This window comes from Hemiscyllium ocellatum, chromosome 43, assembly GCF_020745735.1.
Source record: "Hemiscyllium ocellatum isolate sHemOce1 chromosome 43, sHemOce1.pat.X.cur, whole genome shotgun sequence".
NCBI classification, from domain to species: Eukaryota; Metazoa; Chordata; class Chondrichthyes; order Orectolobiformes; family Hemiscylliidae; genus Hemiscyllium; species Hemiscyllium ocellatum.
The window spans coordinates 12,422,289-12,444,939 of NC_083443.1; the positions used below are offsets into that span (position 1 = coordinate 12,422,289).

A 22,651-nucleotide genomic window follows, 5' to 3' on the forward strand; every position below is an offset into this window, starting at 1 on the left:
CTACGAATGCATACCCATTATGTCTTTTCCCTTCAATCACCCGGGATGATCGTCTATAAAAGGTCGGGCTCCTGCATGAAGTGGAACATCTCTCAGGTCCATGTGGACCTTAGTTTGGTATTCTATAATGTCAAAGCAGTCGTGCTCTGGATTCTGAGGAGATTCTCCTTCCCCTTTCCAAAGAAAGGCAGCTGGATTTAAACAATTGTCCGTGACCAATACTAGATCATCCTTTTCTATTAATATTGCCTCATATTTCAGAATCCGCGAGTCCGTCAACCATCGCCCAGCTTTTTGGTTTAGGATCGTTCTCACTTGGTGTGGGGTGCTTACTATTAGGGCTCCCCCAAATGTAAGCTTTCTGCTTTCCTCCACCGACAGTGCAGTGGCAGCCACAGCCTGCACACACTCAGGCCACCCCCGGGATAGTGGATCCAATAGCTTCGAAAGATATGCTACTGGTTGTTTCATTCCTCCCCACCTCTGGGTTAATACTCCCAAACACACTCCCTTATCCACGGTAGCAAAGAGGTGGAAAGGTTTATCAAGAGAAGGTAAGGCTAACACGAGGGCGTGGATCAGATCTCTTTTGAGTTCCTCAACTAGTTCTTTTTCCTCATCATCCCAAATTAGATACTTTGGTTCCTCCTCTAATAGTTTGAGATATAATTTCTTAGTCTTTTGAGCATAAGAATCAATCCACAATCTGCAATATCCTGTTAGACCCAAAAATTTACGTAACTCCCGTTTAGTCCTGGGCAGCGGCATCCCCAATATTCCCTCTATCTGTTCCAGGCTTATCTTTCGCATTCCCTCACTAACTAAATGTCCCAAGTATTTCACTTCTCGCTCCACATATTGTAGTTTGTTTTTAGATACTCGCAGTCCCTGCTGACCCAGGAAATTCAATAATTTGTTAGTGGCTTCTACTACCCTTTCTCTTCTTTTTCCTGTTACTAAGAGGTCGCCTACATACTGCAACAGGGTAGTTCCCTTGGGGCTGCTAAATTTCTCCAATATTTGTTCTAGCATCTGTCCAAATAAATTCGGGGATTCCGTAAACACCTGGGGGAGCATGGTCCACCGGTATTGCTGTTTCCGTCCTGTCTTGAGATCTTCCCATTCAAAAGCAAACAAATTCCTACTTTCCTCCACCAAGGGACAAGCCCAAAAAGCATCCTTTAAATCTATCACACTAAACCATTTGTGGTCATGAGGGATCTTACTTAATAACGTATAGGGATTTGGCACCACTGGGTGCCTGATCTGTACTATTTAATTCAAGGTTCTCAAATCCTGCACCAATCGATAAGTTCCACTGGATTTCCGTTCTCGTAAGATTGGGGTATTATAAGGAGACATACATGGCTCCAACAGTCCATCTCTAATCAGTCCCTCAATTACTGGCTGCAGTCCTTGTTTACCTTCTATGGAAATGGGATATTGTCGCTCACAGACAATGTCCCCTTTCCTTTTTAAACCTATTTCTAGGGGAGGGATCTGTATTTTTCCGCGATTCCCTTCTTTAGCCCATACAATAGGGTCTATCTCTCTCTCTCTCCATATCCTCTGTCAACATTGCCATTTGTACAACTAATTCTTTTTCCTGAATTCCAATCTCCAGTCCAAAGAGGATAATTAAGTAAGTTACTTCCTATGTCAGGGATATACAACAGTTCCCCTGTGACTGTATCCTTAGGACCTTCTATCATCATAGGTTCAAATACTGAAACAGTAAATCCTTCCCCTTTTACCCCAGAAACAGTTTTTGACCGTGTTGACATTCCTACTTTCTTTGGTTAAAAATTCAGTGATGACCGTGCTTCCCCCGTAACTACTAGGAAGACTACCTCTTCCCTACAGGGTCCCACCTTCAAGTTTATCAAGGGTTCCTGGTGGGTCCCGGGGGCAGGAACCCCTGACACCCCTATTCTTCATCAAAATTCATAAGCAGAATTGCTCTTTCTTCCCTTTGTAGATCAGGACACTCCCGCTTAAAATGCCCTATCTTTCCGCAATAATAGCATCCTGCCTGTGGAGACTTCCATCTCTGCCCCTGCTGCCTGAACCCTCTATCAAATGCTCCCCCTTGTCCTCTCCCTCTCCCCTTTCCTCTCTGTCCTTCATGCTGCCACCCGCCGCTCCGGTTGCTCACTATTGGTTCCATTCTTTTCTTAACTACCTCACCAACTGTAGCTACCATCATTTTTGCCTTCTGTTTTTGTCTCTCATCCTCTCTCTTTACAAACACTTTCTGTGCCTCTCTTAACAATGCAGCTAATGGTTTTTCGCTCGACCCTTCTATCTTCTGTATCTTTCTCTGTATGTCTGGCCATACCTTTGTCACAAAATGTACTTTCAAAAGACCCTGTGCCACTGGGTCCTCAGGGTTCATTCCAGAGTATTTCCACATTGAGTCTCTTAATCTTTGCAAGAAAGCTGAGGGAGTCTCATCTTTCTCCTGTCTAACTTCAAAGGCTTTAGTCAAATTCTGCGACTTCGGAACTGCCTCTCTTATTCCTTTTTGAATCAGGTCTTTCAATTCCCTCATTTCTTCCCTATGCTCCAGGTTTTGATTTTCCCACTGGGGGTCTCTGAGGGGAAACTTTGTCTCTCCCTGGCCAGCATCCCCATCTCCAATGGGATGTTCCTATCCCATATTTTAATGGCTGCTCCTCATATAAGTCCCCTTTCTTCCCCAGTAAATAGTATATTCAAAATAGACATTAACTCAGTCCACGTATACAGACTGGGCCCAAGAATTGATCAATTTGTTCAGACAACCCTATCGGATCCTCAACCAAGACCTGCATCTCCCTTTTAAATGTTCTGACCTCCCCACTGGTGAGGGGGGCACTTACAAATCAAATCTCTTTGTCCCCTATTGGTACCTCCCAAAGGGGATAAGTCTTTACATTCTTCTCCTTTTTTTGTTTTTGTTTTTCCCCCTTAGGCTTTGGTTTAGATACTCCGGAGGCCTCCTCTACGTCTACTTTATCTTCCCTTTCTTTTGTTGAGGATTGAGGGTCGGGAACAACAACATCCCCGTCCACCGCCCCTTTGTCCTCCTCTTGTGGGTCATCAGTTCCCTGCCCTAGTCTGTCTGTCTCTCCTCCTCCCCCATTTTCACCTAATCTGATTCTATGGTACCGGGGGTGGGGACAAGCAACCAAGAGGATCCCAGGGACTGGGTGGGGCAGAGGGGGAATACTTTGTCTTCACTACCATCATTCCCTAACTGCCCTTCCTCATACTCCGCCTCGTCTTGACTAAAAGGTTGTTTTTTATTCACATACAAATCTAAATACTGACATATCCAATCCTCGTCCAAATCATACTTTGGCCAGAAGACAGCTGAGCAAAGGATTGGTTCTTTGGTCAATACTAACAACAATATTTAATCATTTTCTTTTTACCTTTTGCCCTTGTACAAGTGTTACTTGTCTATTCCCACAACATCCTCCCCAATGACTTTCAGGAGGAATGTTACCAGGGACTTTTTCTTCCTTTATTCCGTGACAGTTACTCTGCCTACCTCCCATTTCTCGGATCCCTCACCAGTCTCTCAGCAATTAAATACCCCTTTTTCCGGTCACCAAGGCAATACTTAAACGTCAGTTTTCTTACCTTGGTCTGTGCACAGAGTTGCCTGGCCCCTTTTTGCCGTATTTTCTATCGACTGTCTTTCACTGTCTGATTCAGATGTCTCTCTTCTGGGATTCGTACCAGTCGACCAAGGGAGCGGACCGAGACACGAGACCGCTCCTCAATTGGGAATGGGACGCGTCTTCCCAGTGTCCAGGCCCAGCCACTCCCCCCGGCGATGGAAGAACATCCCGGACGGCCCCCAATTGTGAGAAACAAAGCTCACTCACTTCAATAATTTCAGACCGAGACAAGATCTGAAGCAATCAGTATGTTTATTATACGCTTGCAAGCATGGTGCCTGAAGTAAGGCACACAGAGTTTAGCAAGTACATATCTTATATAGGATTCACTACTCCCAACCTGATGCCCATTACTATTGTTTATCTGTTGCCTTCTCCGGCCTTGAGCATAACAAAGTATAAATTTTACTCGGCCATTTCACCACATCCTGCTGTGGCCCATTGTTAGGTATATCCTTCTTCACTATTATCTACTTCCTCCACTTGTGATATTTCCTCCCTTTCCCCAACCATATTGATCGTTATGACCTTTTAATTGGGGTTTGTTTTTGCAAAAGTGGGAAACAGATGCTTATAACGACTGCTTGTACAAGCATATCTGGCTTAACCTACATCCTCACAGCACCTTATCTATTTGTCTGTAACATCTACCATTGTTTGCAGGCACGTTTCATTCTTGTATGCACATTTTAGCTAATACAAAAACAATTATATATTTTCTCCACATAGTTTTCTTTCTTGTTGACTCAGTTCTTGGTTGAAACAATTATACACTAGTGTGAGTGCATTTACCTTGCATATGATTTCAGAAGTAACACTACTTTACCTATATCCTACAGTGACTTTAGTTCCATCTTTTTTAATTCATTCATGGGATGTGGCTGTAGATGGCTGGGCCAGCACTTATTGCCAACATAGAGTCATAGAGTTGTACAGCACAGAAACAGACTCTTCAGTCCAACTCGTCCATGCTGATGTCCTAAATTAATCTAGTCCCATTTGCCAGCACTTGACCCATAGCTCTCTTAAACCCATCCTATTGCCTTTTAAGTGTTGTAACTGTACCAGCCTCCACCACTTCGTCTTGCAGCTCATTCCATACATGCACCACCCTCTGCATGAAAAGTTGCCTTTTAGGTCCCTTTTATATCTTTCCCCTTTCATCTTAGACCTATCTCCTCCAGTTTTTGACTGCCGTATCCTGGGAAAAAGACCTTGGCTACTCACCTTATCAATGCCCCTCATGATTTTATAAATCTTTATAAAGTCACTCCTCAGCTCCAGCGCTCTGGGAAAATAGCCCCAGCCTATTCAACCACTCCCTCCAGCTCAAACCCCCCAACCCTGGCAACATACTTGTGAATTTTTTCTGTGTCCTTTCAAGTTTAACAAAATCTTTCCTATCATAGGAAGACCAGAATTGAAAGCAGTACTCCGAAAGTGGCATAATCACTGTCCCCTAGTTCTCCATGAATTATTTAAAGAACTTTAAAACATATCCAAACTTACATAACTTCAACAGACATGTTCACAATTAAATGCATGGGTCCCTTCTAAAACTAATTCACCCACAGACATAAGTAATCAAGCATGCTTACAAGGATTACTTACCAGACTAATGTAATTAAATGCAGAACAATTAAATTACTGTACATGACAATCTAGAAAATAGTTATGAATCACACTTAGTGAAATATTGGCATAAATTATCTGCAATCTATTGTAGAAAACTATAGTATTAAAATAAGTTTTCTATTCCAATCATGATAACAGCAGAATTGTGGAATATTCTGTCAATGTGATTTGCAACTGACAAACTTGTAAGAGCTTCCAGGATTGGCCCTCATTTAAGATTGGAAGTGAGAAAAAGCACTGGATTGGTCTGCATGATAGAGATAGGCAGCAAATGCTGCCCTATCCAGCAACACATAACAGCCCATGAAGTTAACACTGCAACATGCCATCAATCTGGTGCATGGGATTGATGCGCAGTTTTCCCTGGGCAGTCTTAACAGGCACTCTGCCTACTGTACATCTGCTCTATGAACATTTCATGCAGTATACACAGCAATGAACCTGATCACATCTCTTGACAGGCATGCTGCATTGCTGTCCTATGAAAAGGATGTCATGGGATGCCACATGTTCTTCATTGCCAAATCATGCAGAGGTGTCTCCATTAATTCAAATCTCAGTGAGTTCAGGTGCTGAGTCACTAAACTCCCTGTCCACTGATTCAATTTTGTCCTCACTAAAACCTTCTGGTTTAACAATCAAATTTAATATGATCCCAATAGGGCTGCAAAAAATTTCTGTTGTTGCAGCTAATCATTTACTGTTAAGCTGAGAGGTTAATTGAATTCCCAGTTATATCTATTTAACGACTGCTGATTCTTCAGATATTCTACTCCTACTGACAACAGACCAACCTCCCCAAAATATATTAAAAAGAAAGCCTAGTGTATCCCTGCTCATGCATCTGTCCAGATGCATCCTAAATAAATCCACAGTGCCTGCCTCTACCACCTCTGCTGGCAATGCATTCCAGATGCCCACCACCCTCTGTATGAAGTACTTGCCATGTGTATCCCCCTTAAACTTTCCACCTCTCACCTTGAAAGCATGACCTCTCGTTATGAAATTCTTCACTCTGGGAAAAAAAGCTTGTCTCTATCCACCTTGTCTATACCCTTCATGATTTTGTAAACCTCAATCAGGTTCCCCCTCAATCTCCTTATTTCTAATGGAAATAAACCTAACCTACTCAACCTCTCTTCATAGCTAGCACCTTCCAGACCAGGCAACATCCTCGCAAGCCTTCTCTGCACCCTCTCCAAAGTGTCCACATCCTTTTGGTAATGTGATGACCAGAACTGTACACAGTATCCTAAATGCAGCCGAACCAATGTCCTGTACAATTTTAACATGACATGCCAGCTGTTATACTCAATACCCCGTTCAATGAAGGCAAGCATAATATATGCCCTCTTGACCACTCTATCCACCTGTGCAGCAACCTTCAGGGTACAATGGACCTGCACTCTCAGATCTCTCTGACCTAACCTTTTCTTATTTTTAAAAGGCAAGTGCATAGTGTTCCAGATGCAATTCAGTTGGTCAGACTACCAGGCTTGAAGCAAAACACACTTTGTTCTTACACTATTGTTAAAATACAAACAAAAGATTGAAGAATTTAAATAACTTAATCCTATTGGAAAACCTAATAGAGTAATAGATTATTTAACTACTAAACAGGAACTGTTCCAATAAAGTAACATCCCATATATACACCCTTGGCATGGGCAAATTCAGTAAATAGATTGTCTCTCATGCAATTCCAGCAGCAGTAAGCGAACCCCAGCTTTTAGCTCTAACAGAGAGAGAGGAATAACAGCTTCCACATCCACCTTCAAGACCCTAGCAACTACTGAAAGTTAAACTAAAATCCTGGTTCTGTGAGAACTTGACCCCACCCCTTCAGGAGGCTTCTATTGTTCCAACTTTAAAAAAAACACAAGACCGCACAAGGTGTTTACTTTATTGGCTTGGAGCAGACTGCTCATCACAATCTAAAAAAAGCACAAAACACACCTCTTAAGGTTATAGTATCAGAGCCTAATTGCCTCTGAGTGATTGAGTTGCTAAGCCATTTCATAAGGTAGTTAAGATTCAACTACATCATCACCACCCTGGAGTCATATACAGATTATATTGTGTAAGGATGGCACCATTCCTTCCCTAAATGACATTCGTGAACCAGATGGGTTTTTACAACAATTGATGATAGTCGTCATGGTCACCACTACTGAGACCAGCTTTATATTCCAGAATTATTCATTGAATTTCAACTCCATCAGCTGTCATGGTGCGATTTGAACCCATGTGCTTAGTGTATTAGCCTAGGCCTCTGGATAAATAGTCCTATGACATTACCATTACTCAATGTCTACTCCAGCCTGAAAAGTCCATGTGCATTTTAAAACGTTTTCTTTAAGCCTTAGTAAATAGACTTAATGGAGCAGGAAGAATGATGGATGGGGGAACCTATTTGGGTGGGAAGAGCATGGGGAATGTATCTAATAAAATAACTTTTTCAAAGTGTCAGTAAACTAACTGACGCTCCACTTGCACTATGTGAGTCAATGAGCTGTCCTGTTTCATTTTGCAGGAACAGCAGAGGAAGGGGGTGATCTTGGCATCAGACAACAACTTCTCGAAGGCAATGGCACACCATGCCACAGAGCTCCACATCCCTATCTTCATTATTGTGCCTACCAACACCTCACCAGACAAGGTGAAAACATGCCGTGAGTACGGAGCCATGGTGATTACCTATGGAAGTAGTGTGCAGGATTCCCGGAGCCATGCAAAGAAACTGGCCACTGAGAACGGATACCTCTATCTGCAGGAGTGAGTTGTTCTTGTTTCACTCTCATTTCTCTCGAAGTCACAAAGTTCTGGGTCAACACCAATTCCAGGACTCAGGGTCAGAAGCAATCTTGGTTAACACTCTAGTGCAGTACTGAAGGAATACTACATTGTCAGACATGCTATCTTTTGGATGGAGTCCCACCTTCTTGCTGATGTGGATGTAAAAAGTCTTGTAGTGCTATTTTAAAGTAAGGGAAAACTCTCCCTGATGTCCTGACCAATATTCACGACTCAATCAACATCTCGAAAACAGATTATCTGATTGTTATTGCATTTTTGGAGCATACTGCATACAGTGAGGCAGGCAGATCCCATGCATTATAAGAGTGACTACACTTCCAATGTACTTCATTGACTGTCAAGCATTTTGAGATGCCTGTGGTCACAAGGGCTACAAAAATGCATCTCTTTCCATTTTACAGACCTGATATCACCATCAAAACATGTTAGACTTTCTCATAATCCCACTGGGAGGAGAAAGTCAATCGTTTGAAAATATAATCCTCCGCAAAATATTCTTTGCTGCTGGATCAGGAATATGCCTTGTAACTCAGGCGTTTTAAAATTGAGGATATGTGGGGAGGGAATGGAATGTAGCAATAGAGAATTCCCACTTCTAAATGCTTTTTTAGGCGAAGGAGATCCAACTGCGATGTTCAAAATTCTGAAGGAGCTTAGTATGGTGCACTTCTCGAATTTCAAATTTTCAGGTGAGTCTGGAAGAAAGGGCAATGACTGAGTTAGCTATTCACAGTTCAGGTGAAAAATCTGGAGGATTTTGTTTGTATTATTCATTCACAGGATGTGGGCATCAATGGCAAGACCAGTAATAATTGCCAGTTTCTAATTGCCCTTGAGAGGTTGAGCTGCCTCCTTGAATCGCTGCAGTCCATTTGGTGTAGACACATGCATACACTGTTAGGTAGGGTGACCTCTGTAATCTTAACCTGGTGACAATGAAGGAACAGTAACTTATTTCCAGGTCAGGATGGTGTGTGTCTTTAAAAGATAACTTGTGGCTGATGAATCTGCTGCCTTTGGCCTTTGGCCTTTCAGGTGGTAGAGGTCATGGCTCTGGAAGGTATTATTGAAAGAACAATGATGAGTTCTTTACACAGTGAGTGGGGAGAAACTAGAATGATGGACAGGCTGAAGGAGAAAGCATTGATGCATTTAAGGAGAGGCTTTATGGAACTATAGCCATCAATCCAACTGGGCCTTGCCAATGTTTATACTCCACTCAAAGAGGGGTCTGATGAAAGGGGGATTTAGACTGGTTGAAGACTTCCATGGAATATGAACAAAAGTATGTGGCAGTTGAACCAAATGGCCTGTTTCTGTGCTGTTGATTTGATTAAGAATGTCATTGGTTGTGTTCTTGAGACACATGTTGTGCATTATAAGTTGGTAAATTGTTCACTGAGTAGAGTTTCTGATCAAGAATGTTTTCAAGGATGAAACGTTCTGAGCCTTGAACTTTGTTTGGATACCTCTTTCACTGCCAGGATCTCTGGGAAAGACATGGGTGCATATGATTTCCCAAAGGGACACTGATTCAACCAAGAAATTACCACAGTTTAACAAATGGAATCAATGTCCTGCTATAGTATTGAATAAAATCATTCAGAAAAACTTCTTTAAGAATGCAGAGCTTGCTATCATAGGAAATGATTGCAGTAAATAGTAGATGATGAAAGAAGGCAGCAGGCTGGAGTGGAGTATTAAACCAGCAAGGCCTGGTTTGATCAAATGGCCTGTTTGTCTGATATTTTGTGAAGTAAACGTGTCTACTGTTGTTGTGAGTTATCAGAGTTAGTGGAACATTGACCATATTGTGTTTGTTTCTGACAGGGAGGACAGCGCACCTTATTTGGCAGGACTGGGCACCATGGGGCTCGAGGTTTATGAGCAGGTAAACAAGCTGGATGCTGTGATCCTGCCAGCCGGAGGAGAATGTAATCTCCTGGCAGGGGCTGCCGCCCCCATCAAACATCTCAATCCGGGCATTACTGTCATCGTAAGTTAAAGCAGACTGGCATCATTCTACTGAAATCAAAAGGAGGGTTTGGGGAGGAAGTATACACCTTGGGTTGGGAGATGGGGGTGAGGTGGTGGAGGTTGAGGCGAGTTGGTGGAGGTTGAGGCGAGTTGGTGGAGGTTGAGGCGAGTTGGTGGCTAAATTTTAAGCTAATCAATGCAAAGAGTTTTAGAATTATTAGGGATGGAGTCAGAGATGGGCATCAACATAAAACTGGTGCATTCACATTGGTCACATATCTGCCTCACTCATTACAGGTATTCAGTAGAATTATCCCGTGCATTGTACAAAGGGTGAAATGTGGAATTCTACCATTTTTATGTCTATTCTGCAAACCTCCAACCCCTAAAAGTGCATTATGTCTTCCACTTTACTGGGGGAAACCAGCTCTTGGATATGTAGACACCATAATCCCAGAAATCCATAGGACCATAAGACTGCGCTCTCATGAGAGAATCTCTGGTATGTTTAACCTGAGGGTCACCATGCCTTAGTCGAGCGGTGATGTTGAGAAAGCAGGACTTTCAGCTGGTGTGGAAATTGGGTCCACACTGTTGGCATTCATTCTGTTTCGCAAACCAGCCAACTCAGCTAACTGATTCCTCCTTGAATATTAACTCCAATGAGTGCCAGTTCCTCCTTATTATCTCTTGAGTGTAACTTGGTTTGTTCTTAAAGGGGCCATTATTTACACCATTGTCAATCCAGTGTCAAAATCCTTAGAACAGGTTGATTTTTTTTTAAAAAAACAGAAGCAGGAGTAGGCCATTTGGACCCTTTGCCCTGTTCTGCCTTCTAATGTGATCATGGCTGCTCCTATCTTTGCTGTAACTCAACATTCCCCTGCCTGGGTCCTCCACCATTACCCTTTTTTCCCTTGTGAATCAAAATTCTGTCTACATTTTCTCTAACAATCGCCTCTAACTCTGAGTTTAGAATACACTCCTATCTCTTTACCGTATGCAAATACGCTTCGCCCCTGTCATCGCGGCGGCTGCCACTGGGGGTCGCTTTAATGGTACCTCCACCCGACGCGACCCCTTTGGCCAATCAGCAGCTCCATCTCACATGGCCCTAGCCTCCCCGCCACCACCCCGCCATTCCCTTTTAGTAAAGCCACCGCCGATTGGCCGGGCCGTGCGACGGCCGTGATCGTCATGAGCAGTTTTGCCAGGCTTTTGCCCCCCCCATGTAAGTGAATGGCATGGTGGTTCAGTGGTTAGCACTCCTGCCCCACAGCACCAGGGACCTAGGTTCAATTCCAGCCTTGGGCGACTGACTGTGTGGAGTTTGCACATTCTCCCTGTGTCTGCGTGGTTTCCTCCAGGTGCTCAGTCCAAAGATGTGCAGATTTGGTGAATTGGTATGGCTAAATTGCCTGTAGAGTTAGGTTATTAGTTAGGGTTAATGGATCTGGGTGGGTTACTCTTTGGAGGGTTGATGTGGATTAGTTGGGCCAAAGGGCCTGTTTCCACACAGATTAGGGAATCTAAAAAATAAAAAGAAGGGTACTTGCCATCTGATTGAGGTCTCTTTTGCAAAGCTGGGTTTTGCATGATTACAGAATGATCAGAACTTTGTTACAATCAATTCTTTCAGATGTCTGACAGCTAAGACAATGTTCCTCAAAAGGAGTGCTGGACACTGTCATTGTAATGATAAGGTTTTGTATTTTTTCTTATTTAATTGTGAGGGTGACAGGAGCAAGACTGCTCTTCCAACTCTGAATTAAATTGACAAGCTATAGTAGCACATTCACCCTGATCCCTCCCTCACCTTTAGACAATCGAGTTCCCAACTCCAAATTGAGGACAGGTTAATGAAGTAGGCTTGTATTACATGGAATATGAAAGGTTAAGAGGTTATTTGACACAGCTGTTTAGCATTTTGGAAGGAATTAACAGGATAGGCAGAAACCTTTTTCACTATTGGGAGTCTGGGAAAAGGAGGCAACCCTTCCAGGAGGAAGTTTACAAACAGCTCTTCACGTTGAACGTAGAAATGTAGACCTACCTCTCATGAAAAGCAGTAGGAGCTAATCAAGTGAATAATTTTGAATTTGAGATTGTTTGATTTTTACTAAGTGCATTAAGGAAATAAGGATAAGATGGTTGGATAACATTAGGTTACAGTTTTGGCAATGGCGTAATTGAAAGGCAAGACAAGCTCAAGGATTTGTATGGTTTCCTCTTGTTCCAATGATTCTAAAACAACCAACAGATATTTTGATGGGATGTGGGCAATGCTGTCACTCCCAATTGCCAATGAAATGAGTGGCTTGCCAGGAGACTTCCATATTATTATGGGGCTGGAGTCACATGTAGACCAGACAAGGTAAGGATGCCAGATTTTCTTTCCAAAAGGACAGATGAGTTTTTAGATATTTTCAATTGACCTGTTCAGAGGTATCATGTGGAGCAGGTGAAACTTGAACCCAGGCCTTGTGGTTCAGAGGTAGGGACACTACCATTGTGCCACTAGTCTGTCCAGATGGACTTTTACAAAACGGCAGTGTTAGGGTTAATTTCCAGTTTGATTTTATTTTATTCATTGAATTTAAATTCCAGCAGCTACCACGGTGGGACTTGAACCTAAGTGCCTAGAGCATGAACCTGGGTCATTAGATTATTAGTCCAGTGACATTGTCACCACATCACAATCTCCCATCCTTGGGTCTGCAGAAGGCTCAGCAAATGACCAAATTCCTGATTCCTGCTTAAGTATCAGATTGACTCAAAGCAATTGGCTCAGGAAAAGCAAGTGAAAACAATAGTGATAATATAAGTAACGCAAAGTCTTCTCTGTTGACCAACTAGAGAAGTGGAATTAATTGGAAGGAGTATCATAACTAGGAAAGATTGTTCATATTTATCAGGTTTGTGTCTCTTTGTTTGAGATTTTATTTTCTAAGAGAAAACAGTGATATCTGGTTCTGTCTTCTTCACCCACAGGGTGTGGAGCCTGAGAATTATCCGACACTTCAACAATCCCTTGAGCTGGGAGAGCCTCCAGCAGACTTAGCCTGCACTAGCCACAGATTATACGGAGGTAAATAATTGTGGAAAATAACTGTGAGCCAAAGTGTGGTGGATTTTTTTCCACCACAATTGGTCATAGATCGAAGTTAGTAGTGACCACAACATTTAGCCCCAACTGTCCAACTCAGCATTTACATGTCACATAAGGGAACCAGTCCTGATCAGATTCAATGTTCTAATATCTCTTGGATGCATTTTCCTTCATCCACCTGCCGAGTCTAATTGTGGATAATATCTGCCTCAACCAATTACACTAGAAGTAATTTCCACAGCCTCACAGAACTTCGTGTAAGGTAGTCTCATTTTCCACTCTGACATCTGCTTTGAGAGATGCATTCTGGTAACAATCAGAAAGGTCTAACATCAGAAGCAGGCACATTCGCTGATGATTGCACAATGTTCAGCATCATTTGCAACTCCTCGTAAATTGAAACAGTCCATGTCTAAATGCAGCAAGACCTGGACAATATCCAAGATTGGTCTGACAAGTGACAAGTCACAGCCATCCCACGCAATGACCATCTCCATCAAAAAAGAATCTAACTCTTGCCCCTTGACATGCAAAGGCATTACCATTGCTGAATCCTCCATTATGAACTTCGTGCATTAGAGGCGAGTTTACCATTCACCGGAAAGCGAATTGAGTTAACCTAGAAGTATAGTGGGTACAAGAGCTGGTCAGAGGCTACAAATCCTGAAAGGAGTAACTCATGTTCTGACTCACCAAAAGTCAAAACCTGTCCAGTATTTATCAGGGTGTAACAGAACACACCACACTTGCCTTGATGAGTGCAGCTCCATCAAAACTCAAGAAACTTGACACAATCCAGGACAAAGCAGCCTGCTTGATTGGCACTAGCATCCAGTCCCTCCATCACTAATGCTCAGCAGCAGTGTGTACAATATATCATTGTTCCCTCAATGTCACTGGGTCAAAATCATGGAACTTTCTCCCTAACTGCATTGGAGGGGTACCTACACCGAATGTGCTGCAGCAGTTCAAGAAGGCAGCTCACTACCACCTTGTCAAGGGAATTAGGAATGGGATTTAAATGCTGACCCAACCAGTGATGCCCATATTAGCGAGTTTTGAGAAGATTTGTAGTTCAGGTTGAGGTTTTGAATGTAGGTTTGCTCGCTGAGCTGATGCCCATATTCTCTAAATGAATAAAAAAAAGTTTCCTCATAATTTTCAACTGCGGACAAATTCAAGCTACTTAAACTGATCTAAATAGCAAGGCAGTTTCCAAAATTTCATATACGTGAATCCTAGTGAATTTAATAAACTGGCTTATAGATTATGAGGCTCCTGGGCTGCCAGAACATGAACATGCCTCACCATGGAAGGTGAATGATATATGGAAAATAGTGTAGGCAGAATGTTAAGAGCCAACCTGAAGTTGTACTCAATTAGCTTCTTGGAAGGGACGGTGTTGATTATGAGCTTTAAAATTGTTTGAGAAGTATCTTGCATTTGTAAACTGACTGGATCAACAACACCAACCTGAATTTTTTGACAGATGCAAAGATGAAACTCCCATTATCTCTGTTATCTTCTATTACCACTGTTAATAGGATGCCCTACAATCTCTGATACCACCATGTCTGTGCAGCTAGAACATAATCCCAACACTCACAACTCACTAAAAGATTCCTGAGATTTCAATGGCCTAAAGTTTATGTTTTTTTTGTTTGACCCAGGTGATTTTATGACTAGATGGGGAGTGCATCTGGTTCTTAAATGCAGCTTGACAAATTAATACGGAGGCCTTAACACTCTGACTCCTGTTTCTATGGCCCATGACCCTCTTACACTCTATAACGTCCAAAATCTACAGTTACAAATCTCTATATGTTCTTGTAATTGGCTTATTGTATATCGGTAACTTTCATTGCTCCACTATTGGTTGTACTGCCTTAAACTTTGGGATTCCCTCCCTAAATCTCTGGTTGCCCTATCTCTGTTTGCTTAAAGTCAATCAAGATTTTGGCCAACTACCCTAATATCTTCTTACATGGCTCAGTGTCAAATTATGTTTGAAAACACTCCTGAGAAGTGCCATATGATATTTTTAACTGTTAAAGGCACCAATGAAATTGCTGTTTTTGTGTTGAAAGTTTTCTCTTTGTTTCACAGAATTGGTCAATGCTTCTTTTGGCAGTAATGCCTTTCAGATTACCAAGAAACTCATAGATAAGGTTGTTACCGTTAAGTAAGTATTAAATTATTTCACAGGAATATTCTTTATGATAGTTTGGCAAAGGATATCTAGAATTAGATATACGCAAACTACTATCCCATTGCAATAAATAACATACTTCTTCAGTACTGTGTTGAAGAGTGTGGTGTTGGAAAAGCACAGCCAGTCAGGCAGCATCTGAGGAGCAGGAGAATCAACATTTCAGGCATTAGCCCTTCACCAGGAATGAGGCTTGTGGGCCAAGCAGGCTGAAAGATAAATGGGAGAGGACTCGGGCTGGGGGGGACGGTTGCTGGGAATGCAATAGGGTGATGAAGATGGGGCTGAAAGTAATAGGTTGGAGAGGAGGATGGAGCAGATAGGTGGGAAGGAAGATGGACAGGAAGGACCATTCAAGAGGGTGGTGCAAGTTGTAAGGTTGGGATTGGGATAAGGTGAGGAGAGGGAAAATGGGGAAACTGGTGAAATCCACATTGATCCTGTGTGGTTGGAGGGTCTCAAAGCGGAAGATGAGGCATTCTTCCTCCGGGCACTGGGTGGTTAGGGTTTGGCGCTGGAGGAGGCCCAGGACCTGCATGCCCTTGGCAGAGTGGGAGGGGATCTGACAAGGGAGTCACGGAGAGAATGATCTCACCAAAACGCAGATGGCGGGGGGAGGGAAATATATCTCTGGCGGATCCTTCTATACCCTCATCCAAGTCATTTATAAAACTGACCTAGACCTCTGGAAATCCAAGTGCAGGCCAACCCCCATATCTGTGGAATTGGTTTCCACGGTTTCAGTTACCCATGGTTTACATATTACAGGAAACATTCCGGAACCAGTGACCAGGGGTGGCCAGCAGGTATGTTAAATGAATGGGATTGCAACCATCCATGGTTTCAGACTTCCGCGGTAGGTCTTGGAACATATACCCCACAAGTACAGGGGGACTTTTGTACAGTATATTCAAAGCACATGTTACCCCTCCAAAGAACTCCAACAAATTGATTGAATATGATCTCCCTTTGATACTGACTCTACCAAATCTCCTTTTTACTAAATTAATTGGAATCGGTGCTGGACCACATTTATATAAATGATTTGGATGTGAACATAGGAGATATAATTAGTAAGTTTGCAGATGACACCAAAATTGGAGGTGTAGTGGACAGTGAAGAAGGTTACCTCAGATTACAGTGCGATCTTGATCAGATGGGCCAATAGGCTGAGGAGTGGCAGATGGAGTTTAATTCAGATAAATGTGAGGTTCTGCATTTTGAAATGACAAGTCATGGCAGAACTTATACACTTAATGGCAAGGTCCTGGAGAGTGTGGCTGAACAGAGACCTTGGAGTGCAGGTTATAGTACTATACCTTGAAAGTGGAGTCCCACGTCAACAGGATAGCGAAGAAAACATTTGGTTTGCTTGCCTTTATTGAGTATAGGAGTTGTAATTTTACAGGACATTGGTTAGGCCACTTTTGGAATACTGTGTGCAATTCTGGTGTCCCTGCTATAGGAAGGATGTTGGGAAACTTGAAAGGGTTCAGAAAAGATTTACAAGGATGTTGCCAAGGTTGGAGGGTTTGAGCCGAAGGGGGAGGCTGAACAGCCTGGGGCTTTTACCAAACTGCAATGCCTCACATTTATCCAACTTAAACTCCACCTGCCACTCCTCAGCTCATTGACCCAATTGATTAAGATTGCTTTGTAATCTTAGATAACCTTCTTCACTGTCCACTACACTGCCAATTTTGGTATTATCTGCAAATTTACTAACCATGCCTTCTTCATTCTCATCTGAATCATTTAGATAAATGACAATCAAAAGTGGAGTTTTCAGTGGTGCATTGGAGGTTGAGGGGTGACCTTATAGAGGTTTATAAAATCATGATGGGCTTGGATAGGGTAAATAGCCAAGGTCTTTTCCCTGGGCTGGAGAAGTCCAAAACCAGATGGCATAGATTTAAGGTGAGAAGTGAAATACTTAAAAATGACCTAAGAGGCAATTTTTTTTAATGCAGAGGGTGGTGCGTGTATGGAATGAGCTGCCAAAAGAAATGGTGGAGGCTGATACAATTACAACATTTAACAGGCACCTGGATGGATATATGAATAGGAAGGGTTTGGAGGAATATGGGCCAAGTGCTAGCAAATGGGACTAGATTAGATTCAGACATCTGGTCGGCATAGGACCAAAGGGTCTGTTTCTGTGCTGTACACCCCTATGACTCTAATTAAATAAATCTGGAATTAAAAGCCTTGCATCACACTGAAACATATAAGATTCTCCAGGAGCTTTATGTTTAAGATATCAAGGGGATGTTTTCCATTATAGGAAAACCTAGAAGAGAGAACAGAGTTTCAGAGTAAGGGATTGCTCATTTGAGTTGGGTTGAGGAGAAATTTCTTCACTGAAAGTCATAGATCTTTGGTATTCTGTCCCCCGAAAACTGAATTCTGAGTCATTGAATGTATTCAAAGCTGAGATAAACAGGGAACCATAGGGAAGTCGAGGATTATGGGAAGCAAGCAGGAAAATGGATTGAGGTAGGATCAGATCAGCCATGAACTTACGGAATGGCTAAACAGATTCAAGGGGTTGAATGGTCTGCTCCTGTCTTACTACTTGTGTTTTCATGTGTCAGTCATGGTGACCTGGGAACTAATGTCATAAAAAAACCATCTCGTTCAGTAAAACAAATCTGCCATCCTTCTAAATGCCTAATAGGCATTACTTAAATATACTGCTTGCATGTGATGTGAAACATATGTTGTTTTTATCAATTTGGAGTGATTTCTCTTTAAGAGCTCAACATACAAGTGAGACATGTAGAGACTGTAGGGTCTCTATATTGCAAGACTCTAGACACAGGCTGTGACTTGAGGACGTGCTGTTCTGTATATATTAGTTTTGCTGTAAATGAAATTGACAATCACTGAGAAGGTTTATAGATTTCTTTTGGATTGATCTTGCAATTCCAAAAGTACTTTCCAAAAGCTTAGGCTGTTGCAAAGCACTTGACACCCAAATGATATATTTCCAGTCGCTATTATAATGTAGGGAACAGAAAAGCCAATTTGTGCACAGCAAGGCCCCACAAACTAGCAATGAAGTAACTGACCACTCAGTCTGTTTGGGTGGAGGGATAAATGTTGGCCAGAGCACTGGGAGAATTCCAGCACTTTCTTTGAAATAGTGCATGCCATTTTTTTAATGTCTTTTGGGGTCCTCTGTTTAATGTCCCATGTGATGTACAATGAAGAATGGGTATTTTGGCAAAAGTACCAGCACCTGTCAGATTGCATTGAGAAAGAAGTCAGAGCCTCGAGAAGAGAAAGGAAACGAATGAGGATTAAAAAAAGGAACAGGGGGATTAAGTATTGGAAGTTGTCTCTTCCTCATCCTGTGAGAAACTCTTGTCTTTAATAAGGCGTCTCTGCAACTCAGGGTGGAGGACATCCTACTTGCCATCCTTCGCCTCATCGAGTATGAGAAGGCCGTAGTGGATGCTGAGGGAGCTATTGGCCTTGCTGCTGTGGTTGCTGGGAAGCTACCAGAACTCAAAGGCAAACGGTAAGAATTACCTGTGGCACCAGTTTACCTATTGCCATACATTGTTATTGAACATTTTCCTCAAAGTAGATACAAGTTTGAAATCTCTGCAGGAAAATTAAATCTCCTGTGTAATGTTGCCCAAACTTATCAAAGAATAATACAGTACAGAAGGAGGTCATTCTACTTACTGAACGCTACCCATTATGAAAGAATTCACCAACACAGTCCCACTCCCATGGTCCTTCCCCATAGTCCTGTACTTCTGTGCCCCTTTCAACTATATACACACAAGTTACTTTTGAAAGAATTCAGCTCCCTCCGCGATTCAGTTGTTAAAATTGACACACGGTTGAGCCAGTAGACCAGCAGATCATAGCTACTGTTGTGATTTCAGCTGGTTTCTGTAGTTCTTTTCAAAATTGTTTTTTTTAAATTAAGCTTTCAGAGGGTTGTTCTTGTTTTGGACTGGAACCAGCAGTGTTCCACAGGGATCAGTGCTGGGTCCACTTTTGATTGTCATTTATCTAAATGATTCAGATGAGAATGAAGAAGGCATGGTTAGTAAATTTGCAGATAATACCAAAATTGGCAGTGTAGTGGACAGTGAAGAAGGTTATCTAAGATTACAAAGCGATCTTGATCAATTGGGTCAATGAGCTGAGGAGTGGCAGGTGGAGTTTAAGTTGGATAAATGTGAGGCATTGCAGTTTGGTAAAAGCAGCAAGGGCAGCAGCAAGGCTTTGAGTAGTGCTGTACAACAAAGAGACCTAGGGGTTCAGGTACATAACTCTTTGAAGTTTTTATCACATGTAGACAGGATGGTTAAGAAAACATTTAGCACACTTGCCCTCATTGCTCAGACCTTTGAGTATAGGAGTTGAGAAGTCATGTTGAGGTTGTGCAGGACATTAATGGGGCATCTTCTGGAGTACTGTGTCCAATTCTGATTGGCCTGTAATGGGAAGGATGTTATTAAGCTAGAGAGGTTGCAGAAAAGATTTACCAGGATTTTGCTGGGAATGAAGTGTTTGAATTACAAGGAGAGGCTGAATAGGCTGGGACGTTTTCACTGGTGTTTAGGGATGACTTTATAGAGTCATGGAGGATATAGACACGGTAAACCTTTTCCCTTAGATTGGGGATTCCAAGACGAGGGAGCATATTTTAAGGTGAAAGGAGAAAGATTGAAAAAGACACATGAGGGGCAACATTTTCACACAGACTGTGGTTTGTATGTGGAATGAACTTCCAGAGGAAGTGGTGGATGTAATAAAATTTCAATGTTTAAAAGAATTTAGGTAAGAAATGTTTGGAGAGATATGGGCCAAGCACAGACAGTGGAAATAGTTTAGGATGGAATATAGTCAGCATGAACTGTTTGGATCGAAGGGTCTGTTTCCATGTTGTATGATTCTATGACTCATTTTTTTTTCTCTAAATGGCACTCCTGCTTGAGAGAATGGTTAGTATGTGAACTTTGCTCCCACAAGGGAGTAGTTGAGTGGATAATGTGGATTTAAAGGTACACATGATAACTACATGAAGGAAAAGGGAATGAATGATATGCTGACCAAGTTGATTAAGAGGATGGTTGTACAGAGCAAAAACACTGCCTGAAACCAGATGGTTAAATTTATCCATTCTATAAATTCCATGTAACTCATCATAACATTTTATGTAGATTCATCATTACCTCTTGGCCTTTATATTCCATTCTTTTTGATAAAATCTAGTGTTCCATTAGCTTTTGTGTTAATGTCCTTATCATCCTTATCACCTGCTTTGAAGTTCTGTGATCCAGTAGTGTCTTTGCTCCTGCCCAGCTCTGAGTCTGTTCCCATTAACAGCATTCTCATGGACAGTTGTTTTCTTTACAGAGATATGTCAGTTCCACCTGCTGACTTTACAATGTGTCAGGAAGTCCAGCAGTGATGCTGCTTTGGGGAAACACTGTGTATTTAACAAAACAACATGTCAGTGAAACATATGAATTTAATCTGGTGATTGGGTCAGGGTGGGCATGTTGTGAAAGAGAAACATTTGTAGCTTCCTTCCTGTGAGGACACAATTTCCTTCAATTGGACTAGACCCTGAGATTGGGATTAACAACAATATCTGTCAGTAACACACAGAACAGTTAATGGAACCCAAGACTGCAAGTATCACATTAAATAGATACCAACACCATACTTTAAAGAACACAAACATATTTTCATGTGCCAGATTGAGTTTTGCTAATGTGGTTTATTGGGTTCTCAGCTGAATTTCTAAAAGATAATAATAATGAAATAGGTCATTCAACCCATGACGACCATGGCGATGGTTTTACTCCTTTTTATCTAACCCTATTATACCTTCCAATTCTTTCTCTCATGTGCTTATCTAGCTTCTTCTTAAATGTATCTATCTATCTGTTTTACCTACTCCCTGTGGTAGCTAGCTCCAAGGTTCCCAAACTCTGGGTTGCAACTCCTGTTGAGGACACAGGAACGCAGCACGGTGACTCAGTGAGGTGCTGCCTCACAGTACCAGGGACACAAATTTGAGTCCAGCCTCGGGTGACTGTCTGTGTACAGTTTGCATATTCTCCCCATGTCTGTGTGGGTTTCCTCCAGGTGCTCCAGTTTTCTCCCACAGTCCAAGCATGTGCAGATTAGGTGGATTGGCCATGCTAAATTGCCCATAGTGTCCAGGAATGTGTAGGTTGTGTGGATTAGACATGGGAAATGCAGGGTTATTGGGAGGGGTGGTGCGGACTTGATGGGATGTATGGCTTGCTTTCACACTGTCAGGATTCCCTGCGTCTAAGATCTGGAGTTGCCGGTGTTGGACTGAGATGCACAAAGTTAAAAATCACACAACACCAGGTTTATTTGGAAGTACCAGATTTAGAAGCGCTGCTCCTTCATCAGGTGGCCATGGATCATAATTCACAGAATTTATAGCAAAAGATCACAGTGTCATGCATGCAACTGTTACGATATATTGAACAAACCTAGATTGCTGTTTAGTCTTTCATCTTTTAGAATGGGTTGCAGGTTTCAGTTCATTAATATGTAAATCCCAGAACTTCTTTCAAATCATATTATCAAGATAACTTAAGGTTTTATAAAAAAAAAAGGTGACATCTCAGCTCAGACAATGCATTAAAGGTGTGAGGTTAGAGTCTGTCTGTATCCCAATCTTGAGTCAAGACAGGTTTTATTTCCAAAGTAGAAATTTATAAAATGTTATATGAATTGACTGCTTGCATTGACTGCCTGAATATTTTGTACTTTTTGAACAAAATAGAATGTATCTGCAATTACAATTCTGCAAATGCAAATTTACCCCATAGACACATATGTGTGTGTGCATATATGCGGGGGTGGGGGTGGGGGAGAGAGAGAGAGACACACACACACAGAGAAAGTTTGTGTGTGTGTTTGCCTGTGCCTCTCAGGGTGTGTGTGTGTGTGTGTGTGTGTGTGTGTGTGTGTGTGTGTGTGTGTGTGTGTGTGTGTGTGTGACTGAGATAGAGCATGTGTGTGAGAGAGGTGAGTATGTGAGTGTGTGTATGTGTGTGAGACTATATAGTGTAGTGGCATCACTTGTAGTGTTGACATGAACCCAAGATCCCGGTTAAGGCCATCCTTATGGGTATCGAATTTGGCCATCAGCCTCTACTCAGCCACTCTGCATTGTTGCGTATCCCAAAGTCTGCCTTGGAGAATGGTCACTCCAAGATCCAA

At 42.2% G+C, this 22,651-nt stretch overlaps 1 protein-coding gene and 1 long non-coding RNA gene across 4 annotated transcripts in view; one reads left to right on the forward strand and one right to left on the reverse strand.

Moving 5' to 3' along the window:
- The window catches only part of LOC132835055 (L-threonine ammonia-lyase), a 77,238-nt gene that overhangs the window by 40,985 nt on the left and 13,602 nt on the right, over positions 1-22,651 (forward strand). For both annotated transcript variants that reach the window (XM_060854316.1, XM_060854315.1), the window contains exons 5-9: positions 7,837-8,078; positions 9,951-10,116; positions 13,089-13,185; positions 15,313-15,388; positions 18,813-18,938. In XM_060854316.1, coding sequence (XP_060710299.1) covers positions 7,837-8,078; positions 9,951-10,116; positions 13,089-13,185; positions 15,313-15,388; positions 18,813-18,938 — 707 coding nt within the window. The remainder of the gene's footprint in view (positions 1-7,836; positions 8,079-9,950; positions 10,117-13,088; positions 13,186-15,312; positions 15,389-18,812; positions 18,939-22,651) is intronic.
- Positions 1-22,651, reverse strand: part of LOC132835057 (uncharacterized) — a 48,381-nt gene that overhangs the window by 20,748 nt on the left and 4,982 nt on the right. The window contains exon 3 of one of the 2 annotated variants that reach the window (XR_009647272.1): positions 20,782-20,870. The exons of the other annotated variant lie outside the window; for it this stretch is intronic. This is a non-coding gene — a long non-coding RNA (uncharacterized LOC132835057). Of the gene's footprint in view, positions 1-20,781; positions 20,871-22,651 lie in introns of those variants that run through there. 2 annotated transcript variants of the gene reach the window in all.